Source organism: Mauremys reevesii, linkage group 4 (genome assembly GCF_016161935.1).
Source record: "Mauremys reevesii isolate NIE-2019 linkage group 4, ASM1616193v1, whole genome shotgun sequence".
NCBI lineage: Eukaryota > Metazoa > Chordata > Testudines > Geoemydidae > Mauremys > Mauremys reevesii.
The window spans coordinates 19,852,362-19,878,098 of NC_052626.1; the positions used below are offsets into that span (position 1 = coordinate 19,852,362).

Below are 25,737 nucleotides of genomic sequence, written 5' to 3' on the forward strand. Positions count from 1 at the left end.
TGCCCAGTGCTGCAGCATTCCCCCAGGAGTAGAAGTTCATCACAGCACCCTGCCTGCAGAGCCAGGTTTGGACAGAGGGAAGCACACAGGGCTGCTGGTGGGTCACAGACTGGGGCTCAGAATGGCTAGTGGTGGGGACAGACTGGGGCATAGGCTCAGGAACTACTGGGGTGACAACGTTGAGCCTGGGGATGGGGGAGAGAGGCTGCAGAGATCCATAGGGATGGGGAGTGTGGAGACAGGGGCAGATGTGCCTGACTGAATAGGAGAGGCTTGGGGTCAGCCAGGGTCTGCATGGGGGAGGCTTCCCAACTCCTTAACAATCTCCTTCCCCCCCCCCCCCAAAACAAAACAAAACACCACCTTCTCCCACCCACACCCAACACCCTCCAAGTTCACTCTTAGGTTCCTTCCCTCTCCTTCAACTCCTCCATTACCCCTGACTCCCCCCAAGCCTTTGCACTACTTCTGACAGGTGCAGGAAATACAGTTCTGTATTTTAATTTAAATAAATTACTCAACGTTATGCATTAATATGCCTAATGAGGAATCTATTTGTAAGAAAGAAAAAAAAATTGACCAGAATTTTTTTTTTGGTCTGTATTGTTACAAACATACTCGCTGACAGATATTTTGAAATAAATTACCAAAATAATTGAAACTGGCATGATTACATCGTGTTATTTTGACAAATAAAATATGCAGAATTTTCAAATATTGTGTGCAGAATTTTTTTTTTTGGCGCAGAATTTCATCAGGAGTACTATATCAAGGTTTAGCTCGTGTATTTCTTATTAATACTCGGAAATGTATTAGGTAATTCTTCTAACAAACTGAAGGGATCCTTTCTCCATCTGTGTAACTGTTGGGATTTTTTGGTAGTTACTCCAGAAAGCATTTGTTTACCTCATTGTTTCTGTGCGCTAGTGTCATGCTCACACACTACTCTCCAATCTTATATGCTATTGGAACTACTCTCTGCATAAAGCTTTTTTCCTTTCCTCTTTACCTCAGAGAGCCAAATATCCTGCACAGTCCTCACAACTATTATTACTACCATCCCAGTTCCTAGGAATCACATCCAGGTTTTCAGAGCAACTACCAATTTATCCAACTCTTCCAAACAAACAGTTGGATAAAATGGAAAGACCCTTAACTACACCCTTGTGCCATTTGTTTCCTTTCATCCCCCCATTCTCACAATGAAATCCTTTTCCTTGAACTACAAGCTAAAGTCATATTTGGACATGAAAGTCTGATATTAAACACTGTCTTCTTCATCTAATATCTGATCATTAACTTTTCTCTTAAATAAATTCTACAGTCTCGCGGCCGGGACACCAAGCTAAGAGAATTTCAAAATTCATTTATGGGCACAGTTATTATAGGGAAACATGGAAGAACATAAAATCTTTTGATGCGCATGTCACCATGGCACATATATAATAAAAAGAGAGTAAATGCTAGCTTCAGAACAGGTGGAAAAACCCCAATACCTGCTTTGTAGGTAAATACTTTTATGAAAGTGCAATTAGATATTGTGGGTGAAAACCCAGCCCTACTGAAATCAATGGTAGAGCTCCCATTGACTTCAGTCAAGAGTCAGGATTTCACCCTAAGTCATAAAATTCACTTATATGAACAGGCAAAGAGTAACTTTAAAGTTATATGATCTAAAAACAAAGTTGTTTCAAAATAGGAAGATTCCTTATTTTAAAAAGTAAAATAAGCTATGAATAAATACCTTTCTCAGTTTCGTTGCTTTTCTGAGGAATAATGACTATGAATGTTTTCACAGAACACAGATTAGATTAAAAACTCTAAGGCAGAGACTATCTTCCTATGCATTTGTAACATATCTGTATTATTATACTGGTAACGATGAACATATCAGAATTCAGAGCTAAACAATACAAGTAATTATACAAGAAGCAGCAGTGAGTTTTTTGTTAGGCACTTCTAGAATAGTTTCTACTGTCAATAGGAACTCTCCACAAACAATCCTTCCCATAATGCGGAAAGGATGTAGAGAAGCCTACATTCTAATATGGGGAGGGATAGCTCAGTGGTTTGAGCATTGGCCTGCTAAACCCAGGGTTCTGAGTTCAATCCTTGAGGGGGCCACTTAGGGATCAGGGGCAGAAATTGGTCCTGCTAGTGAAGGCAGGGGGCTGGACTTGATGACCTTTCAAGGTCCCTTCCAGTTCTAGGAGATTGGTATATCTCCAATTATTACCTTACCTTATAATGCATGAGAGCAATAGATTCAGATAATTGCTACATACTGGTTCGGTTCACATCAACAAAATATGGACAAGACAGAAGTTCATATCAAAACAAAAGTCCCTAAAGAATATTAACATTGTCCTTTTCTAAAAGACTTTTTGGACAGGATTCTAAATATATTTCCCAGGAAAACTCATATATAGCATTCTGTCACAACATGATGCAAAGGATAACTGGCTGCCCTCTAGCACATTCAAAGATGTCACTACTGAGACATCAATAGCTCTGCATGATTTGACCAACACTGGAAGAAGTCTCAAGCTGTTAGGGAAATGCTTCTGGCATCAGTGTATTTAAATCATTGTTCCTAAAATAATGTCAATTTTAAGCTATTTAAGATATTTCTATGTAATAATTTTATTACACTCAGTACCGCAAAACAAAAAAACAGCACCCTGTTAAAAATATAAAGGATACAAGAATGAAAGTCCAATTCCAAAAGTAAAGAAGGGAATTAAAGGAAAAGATAGAAGCAGCAAAGAATCCTGTGGCACCTTATAGACTAAAAGACGTTTTGCAGCATGAGCTTTCGTGGGTGAATACCCACTTCTTCAGATGCATCCAAAGAAGTGGGTATTCACCCACGAAAGCTCATGCTGCAAAACGTCTGTTAGTCTATAAGGTGCCACAGGATTCTTTGCTGCTTCTACAGAACCAGACTAACACGGCTACCCCTCTGATAAAGGAAAAGATAATAAATATAGATGTGGTAATAGCTTTAAGGACAAGTTTTTAAAAGAAGCTTTATGGTATTCTTTAAAAGTGGGAAGGGATGGAAAAAGATGGCATGAGTTCTACACTCTAGGGTTTAACATAGCAAAAGCACGATATATTGCAGATTTAGACACAATGGTGGAATCCTTATAAGTGGTAGGTGGACGATTGACCGACAACTGTTCTAACCCCAATCTCAACAAACCGATCTTTAATATAGCCAGGGCCAATAAGACTCCACATATATATTGAGCAACAGGAAGATCAATTTAACCTTGAGGGATAACATTTCAAATTTCTTAATGACAATACACAATAGGAAAATTTATCAAGTTTCCCTTCTTCAAGTCATAAGGTCCACAGGTTACACACTTTAGCTGCTTGCAATTTGGGGACAGAACCAGCCCAGTCAGTCATTGGCAGCCAGGGAACGACCCACCCAAGGAAGTTCCCTCCAGTTGAGGTAACTTCTATAGCCAAGACAATTCAAGTCTACTTTCCTAAATCACAATGTGCATTAAATACACTTTAAGGGAAAAGTACAATAATTTCTCCTACTGCAGAATATGGGAAATCTCACATAATGATAATAAACCCAAATCCTTAGATGTCAAGTCCCTTCTCCAGTCTGTCGGATCCACTGTCTCCGGGATGGGCCAGATTTCTAGACTCCATGATTTGAAGATAGGAAACTTTCAGGTACAAACTGATAAATTTCTCTATTCTTCTTTGTGCTAAGGTCCATACATACATTACAATAAGATTTTAATGGCAGTATTTCCAGGGTGTAAAACAATTATCCTTTAAAAGTGGACATCCACAACAAGTTAGATTATATATAAATTACAAACAAAAAAGTTTTTAAAAGATTCCAAAGTCAATAAATTCAGCAGTTGGAAAATGCCAGAATTAAGGTTCCCTGTGCAATCTTATGATTCATTATGATAGCATGGAACCACATAATTATTAACAGACTCTTATAATGCATACTCTCAAGGGAGCAGAATTAAGATTGCACAGGCAACTCTCATTCTAGCATTTAACTCTTAAAATGCTTGCCTTTCCAAACTTAATAATGTTCTTTCATCGTAGCTTTGCATGTTTAATTTCCTAGATTTTTAACAGAGCAAACTGAAAAGGATAGAAAAATCGGGTGGCACCACACTAAGATCGACATGGTTCATCAGCAGGTTGGAACCTTTAAATCAGTGGCTCTCAACCTTTCCAGACTACTGTACCTCTTTCAGGAGTATGATTTGTCTTGCGTACGCCCAAGTTTCACCTCATTTAAAAAAACGACTTGCTTACAAAATCAGACATAAAAATACAAAAAAATGTGACAGCACACTATTACTGAAAAATTGCTTACTTTCTCATTTTTACCATATAATTATAAAAGAAATCAATTGGAATATAAACTAATTTACTTACAGTTCAGTGTACAGTATAAAGAAAGCAGTATAAACAAGTCATTGTCTGCATGAAATTTTCGTTTGTATTGACTTCCCTGTTGTAAAACTAAGCAAATATCTAGAGGAGTTGATGTATCCCCTGGAAGATCTCTGTGTACCCCCAGGGGTATGCATACCCATGGTTGAGAACCACTGCTTTAGATCCATCACACAAACCTCCACCTCTTAAGCAAAGAGAGTAATGAAAATAATAGTAGGTTGTCATCCTCTACGTCCATCAGCACCAGAAGACGTTGACAACTTGCAAAATGGGTTTCACAGATTGCTGACAGAAAAGGAATGTTGAGAATCAGGAAACTTGGATTCCATTCCATGCTCTGGAAGGGGGTGTGCCCTAGTGCTGTAGTTCTCAACCACGGGCCTGGGGCCCCTTAAGGGGCCTTGAGAAGGTTTCAGGGGGGCCTCCAAACAGGGCCAGCATTAGACTCACTGGGGCACAGGGCAGAAAGCCCAGGTCTCTGAGCCCCACCACCCAGGGCTGAAGCTGAAGCCTGAGCAATGTAGGCTCCGTGAGGGGCCTTGTGGCATGGGGCTCCAGGCAACTGCCCTGCTTGCTACCCCCTAACACTGGCCCTGGCTTTTATATGCAGAAAACTAGTTACTGAGGTACAAGTGGGCCATGGAGTTTTTATAGCATTGGGAGGGGGGAGAGCCTCAGAAAGAAAAAGGTTAAGAACCTCTGCCCTAGTGGGCACAGACTTCTGCTCATTTCCCCCAATCTCAATCCCTTTGACACCACTGCCTCCAACCTGCTCCTATCCCAGTCTCCTTGCCTGCCCAGTCTTCACTACTTAAGTTTCTAGTCACAGCCCTTGGCTCCATCAAATCTCATACTCACCCTCCAGACTCACTGTCCCAGTCATCCCCATCTCCAGGTCTCTCCCCTTCCCTAGACAGTCCCAGATCCTCATCCGATCTGTCTCCTCCCATTCCAACTGGCGTCCTGTCTCCTGTCCCTGATTCCTTATCCAATATCAGCCCCTGCAGGTCCATGTCCCAATTTTAATTACATCTAGCAAGTCTCTACTATGTGTCAACAGCAATATCTTTCAAAGACTTATAACTTGACCAAATCTGGACAGATTTTAAGTGGACTGGCCAAAGGCACATCCCTGACACAAAGTCCCTCCTCCAAAAATATGGGGGTACTTAAGCATTTATATTTAAAAAAAAATGCAACATACTGTATATTTCCCGAGCCTCATTCTTGGAAACTGAAATATTTTGACTGAAATTAAAAATAAAAATAAAAATTAAAAATTAAAAAAAAGGAATTCAGGCTGAGGCAGACACCTGCCTGAAAATTTCAGCTCAAATGGTTAGAGTTTGGCAAAAGGTATAAGCAACTGAAAATCAGGTCTTATAACGTGAAGTATTGGGCAACCGTAATAGAAGGTGGCACTATCAGTCCACCTCTAGTATTTTCTTAACTTCCCTTGGGCACGGAAGTGTGGAGAAATTTCCTTTCTTTGGTAGAAGTTAACAATGGCTAAGAATGGACAACAAATATGCAGAACTTGGTGAATCTTATGTATTAACAGCCATGTGGCATCAGCTCAGAATACAGGAGACATGACTGCTCTGCCTAAACATTTTCAGTGCTCCTAAGGACTGAACTTTGATGCTTAACTAAAGGAATTTACTTAGGGAATGAATACTATGACAGTTGTTAGGTTTACCTGTCTGACTTAGAAGTACAATACCGGATCACAGACATCCGAAGACAGACATCTTGCATCCGAAGAAGTGGGTATTCACCCACGAAAGCTCATGCTGCAAAACGTCTGTTAGTCTATAAGGTGCCACAGGATTCTTTGTTGCTTTTACAGATCCAGACTAACACGGCTACCCCTCTGATACGGATCACAGACAATCCAGGAAGTTTTTGAAAAGTGTAGGGGACAATTTCCTGGTGCAAGTGATGGAAGAACCAACTCAGGGCAGAGCGCTTCTTGACCTGCTACTCACAAACAGTGAAGAATTAGTAGGGGAAGCAAAAGTGGACGGAAACCTGGGAGGCAGTGACCATGAGATGGTTGAATTCAGGATCCTGACACAAGGAAAAAAGGAGAGCAGCAGAATAGGGACCCTGGACTTCAGAAAAGCAGACACTGACTCCCTCAGGAGCAAGATGGGCAAGATCCCCTGGGAGAATAACATGAGGAGGAAAGGAGTCCAGGAGAGCTGGCTGTATTTTAAAGAAGCCTTATTGAGGTTGCAGGAACAACCCATCCTGATGTGTAGGAAGAATAGTAAATATGGCAGGCGACCAGCTTGGCTTAACAGTGAAATGCTTGCTGATCTTAAACACAAAAAAGAAGTTTACAAGAAGTGGAAGATTGGACAAATGACCAGGGAGGAGTATAAAAATATCGCTCAGGCATGCAGGAGTGAAATCAGGAAGGCCAAATCACACTTGGAGTTGCAGCTAGCAAGGGATGTTAAAGAATAACAAGAAGGGTTTCCACAGGTATGTTAGCAACAAGAAGGTGGTCAGGGAAAGTGTGCGCTCCTTACTGAAAGGGAGAGGCAACCTAGTGAGAGAGGATGTGGAAAAAGCTAATGTACTCAATGCTTTTTTTGCCTCTGTCTTCATGAACAAGGTCAGCTCCCAGACTACTGTGCTGGGCAGCACAGCATGGGGAGGAGGTGACCAGCCCTCTGTGAAGAAAGAAGTGGTTCAGGACTATTTAGAAAAGCTGGATGAGCACAAGTCCATGGGGCTGGACGGGCTGCATCCGAGGGTGCTAAAGGAGTTGGTGGATGTGATTGCAAAGCCATTGGCCATTATCTTTGAAAATTCAAGGCGATCTGTGGAGGTCCCAGATGACTGGAAAAAGGCTAATGTAGTGCCCATCTTTAAAAAGGGGAAGGAGGAGGATCCAGGGAACTACAGGCCAGTCAGCCTCACCTCAGTCCCTGGAAAGATCATGGAGCAGGTCCTCGAGGAATCCATTTTGAAGCACTTAGAGGAGAGGAAAGTGATCAGAAACAGTCAGCATGCATTCACCAAGAGCAAGTCATGCCTGACTAACCTAATTGCCTTCTATGATGAGGTAACTGGCTCTGTGGATGAGGGGAAAGAAATGGACGTGTTATTCCTTGATTTTAGCAAAGCTTTTGATACGGTCTCCCACAGTATTCTTGCCAGCAAGTTAAAGAAGTATGGGCTGGATGAATGGACTATAAGGTGGACAGAAAGCTGGCTAGATTGTTGGGCTCAACAGGTAGTGATCAATGGCTCCATGTCTAGTTGGCAGACAGTATCAAGCAGAGTGCCCCAGGGGTCAGTCCTGGGGCCGGTTTTGTTCAATATCTTCATTAACGATCTGGAGGATGGCGTGGATTGCACCCTCAGCAAATTTGCAGATGACACTAAACTGGGAGGAGTGGTAGATACGCTGGAGAATAGGGATAGGATACAGAGGGACCTAGACAAATTAGAGGATTGGGCCAAAAGAAATCTGATGAGGTTCAACAAGGACAAGTGCAGAGTCCTGCACTTAGGACGGAAGAATCCCATGCACTATTACAGACTAGGGACCGAGTGGCTAGGCAGCAGTTCTGCAGAAAAGGAGCTAGGGGTTACAGTTGATGAGAAACTCGATATGAGTCGACAGTGTGCCCTTGTTGCCAAGAAGGCTAATGGCATTTTGGGCTGTATAAATATGAGAATTTCCAGCAGATCAAGGGACATGATCATTCCCCTCTATTCGGCATTGGTGAGGCCTCATCTGGAGTACTGTGTCCAGTTTTGGGCCCCACACTACAAGAAGGATGTGGAAAAATTGGAAAGAGTCCAGCGGAGGGCAACAAAAATGATTAGGGGGCTGGGGCACATTACTTTTGAGGAGAGGCTGAGGGAACTGGGATTATTTAGTCTGCAGAAGAGAAGAGTGAGGGGGGATTTAATAGCTGCTTTCAACTATCTGAAGGGTGGTTCCAAAAAGGATGGATCTAGACTGTTCTCAGTGGTACCAGATGACAGAACAAGGAGTAATGGTCTCAAGTTGCAGTGGGGAAGGTTTAGGTTGGATATTAGGAAAAACTTTTTCACTAGGAGGGTGGTGAAGCACTGGAATGGGTTGCCTAGGGAGGTGGTGGAATCTCCTTCCTTAGAGGTTTTTTAAGGTCAGGTTTGATAAAGCGCTGGCTGGGATGATTTATTTGTGGATTGGTCCTGCTTTGAGCAGGGGGTTGGACTAGATGACCTCCTGAAGCCCCTTCCAACCGTGATATTCTATGACTATCTCAGTTTCAAAAAAAAAAACCTCATCTGATTGGAGTTACATCAGGAAGAGCTCTATAATGGATAGGAAGTATAACATCACCTTCTGCCAGGGTTCAATCTAGATAGTGCTCTACGGAGCAGAATGAGGTTCCAAGTTTGGGATCTTAAGGGGCAGGAATAAGGCTGATGTCCTAAGAAGCATTTAATGATGGGATTTGTACAAAACCTCTTTTTTCCGTGAACGTGCTGAGAGTTTTATTAGTAATATTAGAGAGTTGATCTTTTTACTTGGACATTGTTATACAGTAAATAAAGTCCTCAGAAGGGAACTTAAAGCTGTGTTACACTGGTTTAACATGGTACTTAAACTACAGACTTTGCTCCAGCCAGTAGAATAAACTCTATTTGTTAAAAAAAACAGGAGTACTTGTGGCACCTTAAAGTACTCCTGTTTTTTTTGCGGATACAGACTAACACGGCTGCTACTCTGAAACCTGTCTATTTGTTAACTTTTCTTTCAGCCATGTATTCATTTTAAAGCTTTTTGGTCCCAGATGGAGGATTGGTCTTGCAGTAGCAGACCTCATCTGTGAGACAGACACATTCAAAGATCCAATGTGAGGTCAAACAAGCCTGAGAGCCATCTTCAGCCAGAAAGGCATAAAACAGTATTATTGCCATTCTTGTTCCTGATCTGGGGAGCAGTGAAAAAGTGGAAAGACATAACAGGGGCTTTGCCCAGCTTTGCAAGAGGTCGTTCACAACCTCATATCCTGGATCCTGAAGCACAGGGAAGTTACAGAGTATTTTACTTACTGTTTCCAGTCACTCACCAGCCCAAACTGACTTATGATGAGCAAGATATTTCTTGGTGTACGAGCCACTATGTTAATTTTACTTCTGCTAAGTGTTCATCTCCACTTTTGTGGGCAGTAAACAGACAGGAAACTTTGATCTGCCCAGGAGAGGGATTCTAGTTTTCCATGACCCAAAATTCTCTGATAAAAATATAAAAATTCATAGTTTTCTGCGATTAAAATGAAACACTGAACTGTAGTTTCCTTACCCACTATATATAAGTATCAGTTGAACACGATGTTTTATTGATATATTTACAATTTTAAGCAAGTTCGAAGCCTACCAGCTCCATCAATCATTATAATAAAATAGATTTGCAATTTGCATTTTACATATATCAAATATTTCTATGTCTGTATTCTATATTTTCAGAATTTTGGGGGGGGGGTTTAAATGCACAAAAATACTGGAATGATCCAGTCACAGTTCATTATTCCTTTACTGTTGTCGATGGCCCTGCTGTTTCACCCTCTTGTTTTTGTTTCTTTTCATTCAGTTTAGGTTTAGCGTGTTCCATGTGTTCTACAATTGTCTGCCTTTGAACGTAATCTACAGCCTTGCTGCATACAGTACAGAACAGCACATTACCATCAACGTGAAATTTGTCCTTGCCAAACTCAGTGACACAGTCTTTAGGGGTGATTTTTAAAGTTTCAGGATCTTTTCATAACTTTAATTACTCACATCTGGAGGCTGAAGTGTAATTTCAGATGCATTAAAACACAAACCCCTATATGTTGCTGAGTAACTTCTATACACCGGAAGCAATTAGAGTATGTTTAGCTATGTAAATTTAAAGAGCATTAAAAAAAAATCAATCAAAAGGAGCAGGAGGTTGCACGCATTGAATAAGTGACAGTGGTACTTTCTATAAAATTCAGTTAATAGTTAATATATGTTTTTTTAAACTATAAAAACTAAAGATTGTCTGTAAAAATGCAAATTCCACATTTTTACAAGGCAAACAGATTTACAGAATCTCTAATGATCACTTTCTTCCAAAGTTGTTATCAAAACCCTATCAGACACTAACAATTGCAACCAAAACAGGTCCATTATCCATGGAAGGAACAGTTCTCTGAGGCTCAAGGATTGATTTTGTTCCAGCTGGTGGATGCTGCACTCTTTTTCTGGTGCCCATTTCCTGAACTAAATCAGGAAGATCCCTTAAAAAAAAGATTCTCTGCATTCACCAGTTGTGGGAGCTGTCCATGAGATCAGAATTCCCAACAGAATTGGATTTTTTGTTTCTGTGACAGCACTTGTTTTCCATTATGGTCATCTTAATCTTCTTTTGATGTTCTGCAAAGGTGAGACCTTGCACCTAATATACGTGGGCTAAGGATCAATTCTATGACTGACTTTCCTGGCACCATGGGTTTGTGTTTGTCCTGAATCAGGAACTGTATAATTGTGTAATTTGCTTCAGGTTTCTCTCTGTACAGAATGTTTATCAGAAGAAGTTACTCACCTTGTTCATTAACAATGGTTCTTCGAGATGTGTGTCCCTATGGGTTCTCCACTGTAGGTGTATCTACACTCTGATCAGAGATTTTAGGTAGCAGTGTCTGTTCAAACCCACACATATACACTCCAACCTCATGTACTGCCTCAAGCTATCCAGCGCTGCACAGGCAAACTGCCCTCAGTTCCTTCCCTACTGCAGAGCCCCTTATAGAGAACTCCGAAGCAGAGGGGAGAGGGCAGGTCATGGAGCACCTTCACACATCCTGAAGAACTATCATCACTGCACAAGGTGAGTAACTTCCTCTTCTTCTTCAAAGTAGTGTCCCTATGGGTGCCCCACGGGAGGTGATTTCACAGCAGAATTCCCTATGGAGGGCTAGGGCTTCAGAGTGGAGTCTTTTACTGATGATAATATGGTGGAGTTGAAGATAGCATCAGAAGCTGAATCTCAAGTAATCACAATGTTCCGTGAAAGTATGAGCAGAGGCCCAAGTTGCTACCCTGCAGATTTCTGAGACAGGAACATCTTTAACAAATGCGACCAAGGTGGAAACAGATCTCGTGGAGTGCATGCAAATTCCTGATGGAGGTAGCAGGTTATGGGCATAATAACAATAGTTAATGCAGTTCAAGACCCATTTGGAGAGCCTTTGAACTGATATTGCAGAGCCCTTGGAACCATCAGCAATGGAGGGAAAGAGTTTAGGAGATTTCCTAAAGCCCATTGTCCTGTGTAAATAAAATGCTATGGCTCTCCTAACATCATGTAGTATTGCCTCCCTGTTGTCACATTGTGGCTTTAGGAAAAGGTGGGGAGGGGAATGAGCTGGTTCATGTGGCACCTTGGGGAGGAACTTTGGGTACAGCCTTAGAGTGACTTTGTCTTTAAAAAAAAGACCATGAAGGGTGAGTGCGCCATCAATGTCACTATTTCCCATTTATTGTGCCGAGATGTTGGCCACTAGAAATGCTGTCTTCATTGACAGGCGTAGAAGACAGCAAGTGGCCATACATTCAAAGGGTGGTCTAGTGAGGGTCTTTAGAACCAGATTGAGGTCCCGTGTTTGAGTGGGGCATCTGGTATGCGGGAAAAGGTTTTGCATGCCCTTGGGGAATCTTCATGTTGTTGGATGGGTGAATACCAAATATCCACCCACATGCTGGTGGGAGGCTGTTATGACCACAAGATGTACTTTGAGTGAGATAAGAGAAAGACTAGCCGTTTTGAGTTTTTGTATGTAGTCTAAGATCAAAGGGAGGGAGCAACTTGAATGGAATTGCGCCACATTTGGAATCATCTTCACTTTTGTAGGTAAGTGCGACGAGTCGTCAATTTCCTACCGTGTAGTAACACTTCCTTCATCTCCTCGGAGCAGCAGCTCCCTATGTGTTAGAACCATGAAGAAGCCAAGCCTGGAGCCGGATGGATCTGTCTGTCGTTTTGGGAGAGTAGGTGAGGAAGGGGCTGAAAAGGAATAGGAGGATACATTGCTAGTTGTGTCAGATATAGGTACCACACTTATCTTGGCCAGGTGGGGGCAATAAATACAACTTCTGCTTTTTCCCCGCCTTATCTTTAATAGGACCTTCAATATTAGAGGGAGTGGAGGAAAGGCGTACAGCAGCTCTCTGCCCCATTGAAGAAGGAAAGCATCTCCTAGGGACTGTTTCCCCAGTCCAGCTCTGGAGCAGTAGCAGAGACATTTCTCGTTCTGGTAAGTAGCAAACAGGTCTATTGTTGGAGTTCCCCCATCAACGGACTAGGCTGTGCAGCTCTGCTGGGTTCATTTCCCATTCATGGTTGTGTGAGAAATTTCGGCTGATATATTTTATATCCCTGCCAGGCAAGTGGCTGATATGAGTACATTGTGGTGGATGCACCAATTTCAGAGTTTTAGTGCTTCCGTGCAAAAGGAGGGTGATCTGGTGCGCCCTTCATGACTTATGTAAAACATGTACGCTATGTTGTTTGTCATGATTTTTGTGTAAGTATCCCTGATGAATGTGAGAAAGTGTTCACAGGCATTTCTGATGGCTTTTATTTCCCAAAGGTCGATATCGAGTACAGCTTCCATGGGGGGCCATTTTCCCTGAAGTCTGCAGTTGTTTAGGTGGGCTCCCTAGTCTATCAGAGAGGTGTCTATTGTTCAAATCAGTGCTGATGGAGGTTGTGTGAATGGGATCCCTACACAGACACTGAATGGGTCTTTCCATCATTCCAGGAAGTGTATGACCCTGGAGGGTACTGACAGTGGCTTGTGTAGCTTGTCATTGTTCGGAGTGTAAACAGATCTGAGCCATATCTATAGACACCTCATGTGTCCATGCGAGGTGTCCATGCCGCCATGTGCCCAAGAAGCTGAAGGCTGAAGCTGAAGGTATTATTCTCACCTTTCTCAAACTCAGATGCTGTTTTCCCTTTTAACACTATCCAGCCATAGGAACCTTGAATCTGCTTATTTGGAAGAAGTGGTAGCAGCCATATATTTCAAATGTCTTGAATGTTTTGTGATACGGAAAGTCTTGCTAGGTTTTTGCTGCTTTTTGTCCTAGAATGCCACAGGGCATCTTCTAGTCCCATCACTATCCAGTCTGTTTAGTTTCCCCTCAATTGATACTATACAGCTGGGGGCAGAGCACTGATCAGAAGAGATTGACTGCAACACACGAATCTGCATGAACTGAGCTCCTATACCATGACAAAGTGGAACAGTAGGAAAAGAAAAGGGATGGGAGGAAGCAGACAAGAGAGAAATAACACGAGAGCATCCATATGCTATTCCGTGTTTTTATTTATATTCAGTGGGATAATTAATAAATGCTGTTTCAGTAAGTGACTGAAAGGAAGTGACTAAAGGAGGGATGTAACTATTTATAGTATATTGAGGGTATAAACATGAAGAAGAAGTTTTACGGCAGACCAAGAAAACAGAAATAGAAGAAATGGAAGGATATTAGGAAAAGATAAATTTAGCAGGCAGAATATCAGTAAAGATTTTTCAGCTGGAATATATAAACTTCCTATTTCTTTCATGAAAAAGTACTGCTAGCACCAATCTCATTTAAAAATAAATTGGTGAAAGCACTAGAAAATATACTTTAGGTAGAAATCTTGTGTTAGCAAAGGAAAAGATGTACAAATGACAATTTTTTCCATAATCACTATTAATATATAATGGCATAAGTAGGCATTCTGCAATTAAATGACTATTTAGCTAATTTCTTTTATGAAACTTCACAAACTGGGCCAACTTGATGCCCTCTCACCTCGTCACTGAAAGAGATGAAAAGATTAGGGCATGCACTGTATCTTTCTCAAAAAAAGGGCTCAACTTATTTTGAGGTTAAGTAGCATGGTAACTGTTTGAAGCTGAGCTGTCTTGACATCCTAGTTAGTTTCACACTCCTTCTACCAGAGCTGCTGGGAGAGTGGTGCAGTCAAATTTCCCTCTACTAAGGGCATTTTGAAGGGGGAGACACACATACACAGAAATAAACTGAAGTGGATGACAGCAGTGCAGGAAAAAGAGGCTGAGAGAAATGACAATCAATTGGATTGGTAACTGGAACAATATAGAATAAAGAGTTAATTTCTATATTAGACACATTGTGTTCGTTTTGATTGATTAAATGGGCCCAGCGAGTCAAAGGTGTTAATGAGACCCAGTCACTGTACAACTCTAAACAGTCATGGTTAAGGTTTTGAGCACAGAGACCTCAACATGCTTAGTGTCATTGCAAGCAAACCATTAATTTTTTTAAAAACTTTTATTAAAGATACAGAGAAAGGAAAAACAGTGTTTGAAATGTAAGATTAACACTTTAATTTTAACAATATTCCTTATTCATTTTCACTTTAGCTATAGAGTTTTTAAAAGGAAAAAAAAATCCTTGTTGGATAGTTTTTCCAATAGTATTAAAGAGGGTAATAGCCGTCCTTTTGGGAGGCAGAGTGGGAGAAGAAAAGTCAGTTGAGAGGATTGGACTTTAACAGCTCCAGACCATGTTTTCTAGAAAACACACATACATAAAAGGGACGAGCAAAGAACAGCTAACGTCTCTGGTGCTGACTCCTATTTGCAACCTCACTGCTAGAGAAACACAGCCCAGCAAACAGTCTCATCAGCCACTCCAAAACCTCACAAACTTTTACCAGTATCAGGGCTATTTAGGGGATTGCTTTAGCTGCTTCTTTGGTCATGAGGCTTTCAGTGTTGCAAAGGATATAGTCTTGTCTGACTAAGCCAACTCTTTAAATTAAAGAGATGGCAAAAAAGATACAAAAGAAGAAATATGGTGGGTGAAGGAAGCAAAGCAGGGGGTAGACAAAGTCTCACGTTCCAGGCAGTGTTCAGGATTTACCCAAAGCCAGGGGAGGTGGCAAAGTCATCTGGGTCCCTCTCTCTGGCCTGTACATCCCTCAGGCTCAGGATAGCGAAGGCCCAATGGTCTGATGGTGAATCCCAAGGTCCCAGGCCACAGTGGAAGTGGCAGCCATGATAGTGAAAGCTCACTCTTTACAGTTCACCTGTGTCCCAGCCAGCCTACTTGAGACTCTCCCTAAAAAAAAGACTACTTTTTTTAAAGGACCCCAAAAAGAGAGTGATGGGGATAACAGCCTATTCCCTCATTTTATCCACCAATTAGGCTTAATTTACAACCCATCAATTTTAGGTTATTAGTTTCCAATTCCACACTCCTTTTGTTTACCAGGCATGACATCTCAGTGCTTGAGTTATATCAATAGGCCTTTTTGTTTGGACTAATTCAGTCCATCTTCCATTTGTAGCTTTTTCCATCAAAATGTATTGTTACAGGTGATTAGAATATTTTATATTTAGTCTACTTTCCCACAGTTGGGCTTACAACTGGGAAAGGCTTACTAGGCCCAAATTGTTACCCCAAACCATCTCTTTAAGTAAACAAGGATAAACCTTCTCACACAAATATATGCATATATTGCAATTCTAAATGAAGTATATATAACCTTATTAAAGCGCACTGCATCTGTGCACTTGCATCTGCACACAACCCACTTTACATGTAAGTCAACTGTTCACTTGTTAACACCAGGCCATCCTTAAACAAAATACAAGTTCAGACATAATATTCCACAAACAGACCCCATAGTTTAACCTTTTGGGGTTTTTTATATTAGGATCAAAGTGGGGAAAGAGCATTCATTGTTCACCTGGTCCACAGATAAAGTGACCTGTGTCAAATTTGTCCAATTCTAGCGCCTCCAGTTGTCTGTACTTTTCAATATATTCAGCTCCAGCATTCTCTTTGTTATGTATCCTGAAGAAGAAATGAAAACAGTTAATGTATGCTTTCCAGCCTCAAGGAAAAAGGTAAACAAATCCCTGGGGATAATAGGATTACTAAATAACTTCAGGGCCTCCACATCACGCCATGGCAAGATCTACCCTACAGAATGCACCACCCAGGCACCAATGCTGTCCCTAGCACTTAGATGCTACCCTGGTTATGGCACCACATTTTCTGAGCATCTTTATGTTCTGAATTCCAAACCCCTGAGTGACCAATAATGGGGGGGGCGAGAAATGCCCAATTAAGATTTCTTTTGGACAAAAAGCCTGGATAATTCTGCCAAGGAAAGACTGAACAGAACACTATATATTTTTTTTTTTTAATATCCATCTTGCATGATTCTCTGGAGGTAGAATAGCAACATGAGAAAATATGATAATATTTGCTGCTTTAAAGAAATTTGTTATCCTTGAGATAAAAAACAGTGGGGGGTTTAGTTTTGTTTTTGTGGGGAGGGGGGACAACAACACTATTAACTAGCATTAGATCAGTGGCCTCACTTGAAATCCTCAAAGTTATATTAGTTATGTCTAAGAATCAGGAATATACCCTCTACATCCTGCCAATTCATAAAGTGTTCTGTTCTACGTAACACATAGCAAACAATATGTACAAGCTGCCTTATGGATCCGCTCGGAAACAAGAGCAGCAGATGTACAATAAAGAATTTAAAAGTTTGAATAATTAAAAGTAAACAATCTGGCTTATTGTTAGAGTGATTCATCAAAATCTACACAGCAAAAAAAGTTTTAGTGATAATTCCTTTCTAATTGCTGTTTGCTTGCTTGGACTACAAAATAATTAGTTCGTCACCAGTTTCAGTCATTCTGCTCCCTTCCCAGTCTACCATTTCAGTCTCTCCTCTACCCCAGACCACCACCACAAACTCATAAATCAAAACTATGTTATGGCAATTAGATATTACCACTAGCGCTCTGCACCCGCTGCTACTTCTGTTTAGTCCATTGCTAATCTCAGTCCATTGTTAGTTCAAACCATATTCCAATGACGTTCTTACAGAAACACCTTGTTGTAGGAACATTTAGTCTACACATTTCCTTGACCCAAACAATCAAGCAGGACAGCTCCCCTCTCACACTGGGCAGCTGCAGGGGGTTCACGCACCAGGGCAGGGGTGAGGAGCTGCAGGGGTGCTGGCTGGGAGCTCCAGCCCTGGGGCAAAAAATGTCACGGAGGTCAATGGAAGTCATGGATGCCATGACTTCCACTGACCTTTGTGACAAAATCATAGCCTTAGTTATACACAACTGAAAACAATGCCTTACCTACGAAGTGTTAAGCAACCTTAATTATAGGGAGTACTAATGCCCCCACCTATAATACAAATGCTCTATGATCTGTCATGGCTGTCTGTGGTTGGAACATAACATGTTGGTATATACCTATGAAGCCCTAAATAGCCTGCGTCCTGCCTATTTTTAGAAACACTTTAGATCAGTGGATAAGCCTGAGCTGGAGCTTCCCTGGCTTCAAAGGGTATGTCTACACTGCAATTAGACACCTGCAGCTGGTCCGTGCCAGCTGGCTTGGGCTGTTTAACTGCATTGTAGATGTTCAGATTCAGGCTGAAACCCAGGCTCTAGGACCCTCTGAAGTGGAAAGGTCCCAGAGCTCTGGCTGCACACGGACCCTAAACATCTACACCACAATTAAACAGCCCCTTAGTCTGGGCCCCATGAGCCTGAGACAGGTGCCTGCTGCAGAGGTCTAACGGCAGGTAGACGTAACCAAAGGGAAGTTTGGCTGGCAAGATGTGCTCCACGAAGACACCTGGATGTTGTTTAAGGGGAAATATTTACAGAAGGTGGGATACTTTTCCCCATTTACCTTTTGCTATATGATTTAATGACTGTCATTTTTGCTGGGCTGGTACTGACTTTATTTTTTTCACATCAACTGTTTTTAAATAACTTATTGGCACCTGTTTGGAACAGACACCTTTGTGATAGTGTTACAAATCCAAAACAATATTAAAAAAAATGTATGTCAAATGAACAAAATACAACTGTCGTTTCAGGAGAATTACTGGAAGGGAAACACAGTTTAACACCAGAAATTGTTGGCACAGTCAGCTGTAAATGCTCTCAGTGCACTGAGGGCGCCTTGCTTTAAATAAATTCACCAAGAGAAAGGTCTTCCTTTACTTGAAGCTATAAAATGACCCTCAAATAGGTCAACCAGGCAAACATAACAAAAGGAAAACACTCAGTAAATTTTAAATTGGAACACTCTTTGAAATAAGACAAAATAGACTTTTTTGAACAGTTTTCACAATGGAAAAAATTACAAAGCTCAGCCAATATTGCATTAACATCCCAGGCCCAAATAAAGAAAAATGTCTTGTTTAATGAAACATGCTAAAATACTGATATACACTTAACAGAGCGTTTTAGGCACTAGTGTTTTAAAAATTGTTAAATACAAAGATATATATATAATGATGTTCCCTGAAAAATAACTGATTCCCCCAGCAAATGCTTGACCTATGAAGAGAAAGTTAAGTGTGTAAAGGCAAGTGAAAATTGTTAAGGATCTGTCCTTTTAAGGAGGAGAATGCTTACCAGCGAAGAAGCAAGAGACTGTAAAATTTTCCACTTAATACAACTCTGTTTGGGGAGAAGGGAAAAAAAAACCAATCTGCAACCGTTCCAGTCTTGGATCTGTCATTAAATTTCACTTTAAGAAGGATGTGAATGCACCCTAAATTGTGTAGCATGCATAAGTTTAATCAAAATAGTCAATGAACGATCGCAAACGAAGTGTTCTTGGGTGAGGTTTACAAAAACATTTAATTGTCATATTTCTGATACATTTATTATTTCCGTATTTCATTCACCATAACACCACTGTTAGTATGGGACTAAGAGTTATACATAAAAACTAATGTGACTCACTTTTTAGATCATAAAAGAAATTGTCTGAACTAAGCTGCTGCTCTCCAGTACAAGAATGCTCTCTCACTTCTCTCCCAGTAGCATAGGTCCCTCTTTTCTCCCCTTCACGCAAACCTCAGGAAAAAAGGATAGCTGCAACGGAATTGTAGTGGAGGGAGCAATACTACTACTTTAAAATTTTAGTATAATACACACAGTAGACTGTTTCATGGCCTCTTCTCTGAAGCTAAAATAATGTGACACTTTACATAACTGAACATTTGCTATAAACAGCAAATAACCTTCAACTAGGGTTTGCTGAAGGTCACAATAAAAGTGACTTTCCTTTTACTGGCAGTTGATATTCAATACTTTGAGTTTGTAGTCTTAGCTACAAAGATATGCTAACTTAAAAGAAAATGTACTGCCAGTCAAAAGCCCCAATACTCAATCCTACAAGGCATGCAGAATGATTTTAGAAATTCAGCTTCAGGGCTTTGTATTTACATTCTAAATAAAAAAACCTGAAAGTGGTAGCAGAACAACAGGAAGTCCCTAGTGGAAATATTATTACTGTTCTGAATTAGGGAAGTGTAGCCATCAAACATTGAGTTACACAATATAGAAGCTGAACTAAGGTAAGGATTTTTAAGAGTCAATGAGTTTTATGCTCTTAACTTCCTCAGGCTCTGTAACAATGGATTTTTCAAAATTTAAAAAAAAGACATTATTTTCTCAAAATAAAAGCTTTATATTTAAAAATATAAAATGACTGCACAGTTGTTTCTCACGCTAGTTACTCAACTTTCCTCCTCTTAAGAAGTTACAAGTCAAAAAAAGTCCACTGGCACAACTACAAGTTTCAGTTAAAGACTAAGCACCAAAAACAAACCCCACCATAATACTCATATTTTGAAGAACAGAAAAGAAAACTTTTGATTTCACACAAAACTATTTAGTTTCAGTGTCTGAAAAATACCAGCTTTTTACTATAACAATAGTTCTTTGAGACTTTCTGTATCCTGCCAACTCTACAGCAAAAGAAAGAGTAGCAACCACTAACGCCAGGGAGAAAGCCACACACTCACCAAAATAGCAGACAACACCCCTGCTACCTAAAGAGGGGTTTGGGGGAAGGATGACCTTCGTGATCAGAGGACACTTGGGATACCCTGCTGAGCTCTGTGGAACTGGCTTCCCCTTTGTGATCTCTGAGCTCCATCTTCTCTCCTGTTATCTTTTGGTTCCACAGCACAATTTGGAAGGGCAACAGTACTCGCCCATGAACCACTCACTCAGGATACTAAAATGAGCTGTCACAGCAGGTTGTATAACCCTTCATACCATAATTTTCCCGCTCCTTTCTTACAAGCTTTAATACGTTAAATCATTGAAATGTTTACATTATTGTAACTCACCATACAAATTAATCCATCATAGAGATGCATAAGGCACTTTCCCCCTCTCAAGCTACTGTTTTGGGCTCTCTGCAGGTATCTATATAGTGGCTACACATTGTTCATCTTTACAAGGTCTTCTTCACAACCATAAAGGCTCAAAATGTTCATAAAACAAAAAATGATCCTAGGGAACAAAGTAGCAGGCTTCTACGTTAGTGTAACTCAGCCTAGATCAAGCCCTGGAAAGGAATGTTTTGTAGGCCAGGCAAACAATGCTAAATTCCAAAACAGCCACATGAAGGTTAGTGTCTAGAGGCCTTGAATTATAATACTGAAGCGTCCATTACCAACACTACAGACTGAGACGGATTAAAGAGGTACCATTTCAAGCACATCCTGACTTCACCCATCACAAGGAGAGCAAAATCATAGAAGGAAGTGACCTGTCACTCTACACTATTCAGGAGAAGGAGGAAACATGCTCAGCCAGCCTTGCAATGGTTTCAACTGTGGTCTAGCCAAGAGACCACTAGTCTAAAAATTCAAAGGAAAAAACAACACACTAGCAATTTTACAAAGCTCATACCAGAGTTCAAGAATCATCTGAAGTGCAGTCCAGGTCTTCCCTGAATTAATTCCTGTTTCAACTAGAACACAATTTTTTGAAAAACGAATCTTCATTTAAAAATTGCCATTGATGGAGAATCCACCACAGTCCTTGGTAAATTACTCCAACAGTTAATTTACCTTTACTAATAAAAAATTGAGCCTTATTTCCAGCCTGAATTTGTTTAGTGTCAGCTTCCAGCCATTGGATCTTGTTATACCTTTGTCTGCTAGACTGAAGAGCTCACTATTAAATAACTTTTCTCCATGTAGGTACTTAAAGACTATGATCAGGCTGTAACCTTCTCTCCGATAAGTTAAGCAAATTGAGTTCAAGACTCTCACTACAAGATGTTTTCCAATTCTACTTCTCTGAACCCTCCCCAATTTATCAACAGCCTTCTTAAACTGTGGACACCAGACCTGGACACAGAAGCTAAATACAGAGGTAATACAACCTCCCTACTCCTACTTGATAGTCCCCTGCTTATACATCCAAGAATCGTATTAGCCCTTTGAACATTGTTTAGCCGCCTGCTTTGTCCGCTGCTTGCAGGATTCTCTGGAAGAGCAGCTCGCCCTCATAGGGGCTTGGAACCAGAGTGGGTCGGCAGCCCCTCTATCAGCTCCCCTCCACCATCCCCCAGCGTCTCCCGCCCACCGGCAGCCCTGCGGGTCAGAGCCTCCCCCGTCCCTCCCTGCATCCCCTGCTTCCCACAATCAGCTGTTTTGCCGTGCTCTGAAGGCTATTGGGGAGGAGAGAGGATGCAGTGTGCTCGGGGGAGGAGTTGGAGCAGGGACGAGGAGAGGTGGGATGAGGGTGGGGCCTTGGGGGAAGGGGTGGAGTGGGGGCGGGTCTCGGGCACAGCAGAGGGTTGAGCACCCCCCGGGAAAGTCGGCGCCTGTGCTTGTATCTAAGTCGCAATGGGAGAAGCCGCTGATGCTCAAGGCACTTCCTAGCCTAATGTGGCACCTTCAGCCTCCTTGCCCGCTTCATTGTCTACAGCGAGCTGTGCCTGTATGGAGTAAGGCGGGGGCACCTCCCAACTATGTTTGTAAACACACTCCATGTGCACTCTGCCCCCCAGAAATTCACCGTCGCTTTATGGCCCAGCTGCCACCCTCCTCGGGAATAGGGCGCTACGCCGAGCACTTGCGGAGACTCCGCCAGAGGCCACCAGCTGCCTGCAAAGCAGCTGTGGGGGGTGCACAGCAGATGCCCTGCCTTGCTGTCTTGTGCCTGCCAACACAACGTTCCATCCACTCCCCTCTCTTCAAGAACACAGGGTGGCAGCAAGTTAATAGAGTTCCAGCACCTGCTTCACTCTAGCGAGGGGGAGAAGCGGCGTAGGGATGCACAGAACCTGGCCCTGCTCCCATGAAAGTGTGAAATCCATGGGAGCTTTGCCATTCACTTCAATGCCAGCTGCATCTCTCTGCCCCTGCAGACACGCAGCAGGAAGGAATGCAGCCCTGCAGCAAACATTTTCCTCCTCTTACAACAGTCATAGCTACATTGGCTGCAGTGCTGCCCAGGTGCTGAGTGCATGGTTACTATGGGAGGTACAGCAGGGCCGGTTTTTCCAGCACACTCTGGAAGACAGGCCTTTAGTCCTCCAGCAGAGTGCCTGTGAAACTAAGAACCTGCAAGTGAATCTAACTCCATATCTAGTCCTAGCCTAAACCCACAGGGCTTCCAGTAGGGGAGCGGATTACCATGGAGAATGACATGGGTTTTCCAAATTCTTTCCCTTTCAATAGTTGACTGATGCTGCATGACCCCAATCACTTCAAGCTGAAGGGAGTGAAGAGTAGTATGTGCATGCACCATCTAGAGGAGAGAGTGGTGCGCTCCAGCAGGCCTGGATAGCGTGGGTTCATCATCACCTTCGGTTTCTGCAGGGAATTGTTTGCAGCCACTGCCGTGAGTCTACTGTCTCTCCTCCCTCCTGCCTTGTAGAGTGTGAGGCTAAATTAATAATATGTTAACCCTTGAAGGCTCAGCCGAGTGCTAGTTCATCATTTAGCAGCAAGGCATTCCCTGGGAAATATCCCACCTGATATCAACACAGTTACTTTAGGAAAAGCTTATGAGCAGGTCCCCAGAAATCCTCTGATTAGTGACTGCAGGGAGATTTGGTGAAAGGGGAGCTGCTGCTAACATGCATGAAAAAGAAACAGAAGGGGCTCAAGGAGCTGACATAGGACATTGTTCCAGTGGCCCTGTGCAAGTCTGTTTTAAATGTAAAAATGGAGGGCTCATTGTGATTATACCGTACAGTATCACCCAGCATCATGGGTCAAAAAACGCCCAGCAAGTGATAGTGGAGTGCCTAGCAGTAGCAGTACCACTAGCAATAAGAAAACCAGGAAACCCATTAGCTTGGGTACTAAATTAGACATTTTAAGGCGTTTTGATGCAGGCAAGCATTCAGTAGACATTGACATCACTCTAGGTCTTACCAACCACTGAGAGAACAATTCGGAATAATGCCAACAAGATCAGGGCTAGCGCTCGGTGTGTAACACCACTTCGTGCTACTAAAATAAGTTGATCAAGAAGTACTTTGATGGAAAACATGGAGCTTCTTCTCTCAGTGTGGACAGAGGACCAAAACCAGCAGAACATACCTATAAGTTTGCTAGTGATACAAGCTAAAAGCAAAAAGTGTGTATGACAATTTGAAGAGAGACCAAGGTGAAGGATCAGAAACAGGGACATTCACAGCAAGTCGGGGATGGTTTGATCGGTTCAAGAGGCGCTTCCACCTGCATAACATCAAGAGGTCCGGCGAGGCGGCTAGTGCCGATACTGCAGCAGCTAAAAAATTCCCTATCTCAAGAAAATAATTGAGGAAGGCGACTACTCCCCTAAGCAAGTCCTAAATGTCAATGAAACGGGCCTCAACTGGAAGAGGATGCCTGAACGGACTTACATTACCCGAGAGGAGAAACAGCACCCGGATTTAAAGCAGCTAAAGACCGCCTAACCTTGCTTCTAAGTGGTAATGCTGCCAGAGACATGAAGATGAAACCGCTGCCAGTGTACCAATCCGAAACACCACGCACCCTCAAGGAATTTTCAAAGGAACACCTTCCGGTCATTTGGAGAGCCAGTAAGAAGGCACAGATAACTGTAGCTATTTTTTCAGAATGGCTGAGAATACTGTGCCAAGGAAAAATCTTGATTTCAAGATTTTATTACTTATTGATAATGCACCGGCTCATCCAATCAACCTGGACGACCTGTGCAAAAACGTCAAAATTGTCTTTCTGCCACCCAACACCATATCACTCATCCAACCCATGGACCAAGGAGCCATCGCTGCATTTAAGGCTTATTACTTACGCCATACTTTCAACTAGCTCATCGGAGGCACCAATGGGGAAGGCAAGCCTACGATTCAGTAATTTTGGCATGACTACAACATCCTCAAATGCATCAATAACATTGGTGAGTCCTGGGCTCAAGTTACTCAGGCATGCATGAACAGTGGGGGAGAGGATGTTGCGGCCTGAATGTGTCAATGACTTAAAAGGATTTAAAAATGTTGTCCCCTCTATGAAGAAAGATATCCTTGGCTTGGCCAAGAAAGCAGGTTTTGATGAGGTGGAAGAATCTGACATTACATGACTTCTGCAATCACATGGAGAAGAGCTAACCAATGAAGATCTGATGTGACTAGAGGTGATGAGAGCAATGGAAGAAGAGGGCCAAGAAGTTATAGAAGAAAAACCCACCAAAATTTGACTACCAAATGCCTTTCTGAAGCTTTCCAAATGACTGAAGCTGGCTTGCAAATCCTTAGTGATGACCATCCCGACAGGAAACACAGGTCCAAAGCGATTAAGAGAGTTGGTCATGTAATGAATTGCTATAAAGAAATTTACAAAGGAAAAAAAATAAAAGGAAAGCAAAACAATCTCTAGATGTGTTTTTTCAAGTTGGAAAAGTTCAGCAAGAACAGCAAAAGGAGCAGCCAGACGATCCACCCTCTTCCTCCACCACCTCAACGAAGCTTCACAATCATCATTGCTGAATACAGTATTGTTTGTTTAAAATTGTTTAAAACTTATACCTGTATTAAATTGTTTAAGTTTAAAACTTATACAGTATATGTATATAATGTCTTTTGTCTAGAGAAAATTTTTTCCCTGGAACCTAACCCTCACACACATTTATATTAATTCTTATGGAAAAATTGGATTTGTTTAACAGGCTTGGTAGAAAACTGCAGAGAGGAACCAACCAGAGACTTCAGCAGTTAGGGGCAGAACTAGCCAAAGCAAGGATCCTTGGTCCTTTCAGCATTCAGAGAACTTTCTATGGTTCTGACTGGACCATCTCTGCCCTGTCCCCCTCACCCTGCAGGAGAAGGGGAACACTACAGCAGCCCACCATAGTAGTATTTAATTTCAGAAAGGGGAACTACGCAAAAATGAGGAAGTTAAACAGAAATTAGAAGGCACAGTGCCAA

The 25,737-nt window shown here is 41.9% G+C and overlaps 1 protein-coding gene across 5 annotated transcripts in view; it reads right to left on the reverse strand.

The window, feature by feature from the left end:
- The window catches only part of TDRD9 (tudor domain containing 9), a 141,935-nt gene that overhangs the window by 104,079 nt on the left and 12,119 nt on the right, over positions 1 to 25,737 (reverse strand). For 4 of the 5 annotated variants that reach the window (XM_039536382.1, XM_039536383.1, XM_039536384.1 and 1 more), the window contains exon 2: positions 16,220 to 16,326. In XM_039536382.1, coding sequence (XP_039392316.1) covers positions 16,220 to 16,326 — 107 coding nt within the window. Of the gene's footprint in view, positions 1 to 16,219; positions 16,328 to 25,737 lie in introns of all 5 variants that reach the window. The other variant, XM_039536381.1, reaches the window with a different exon arrangement.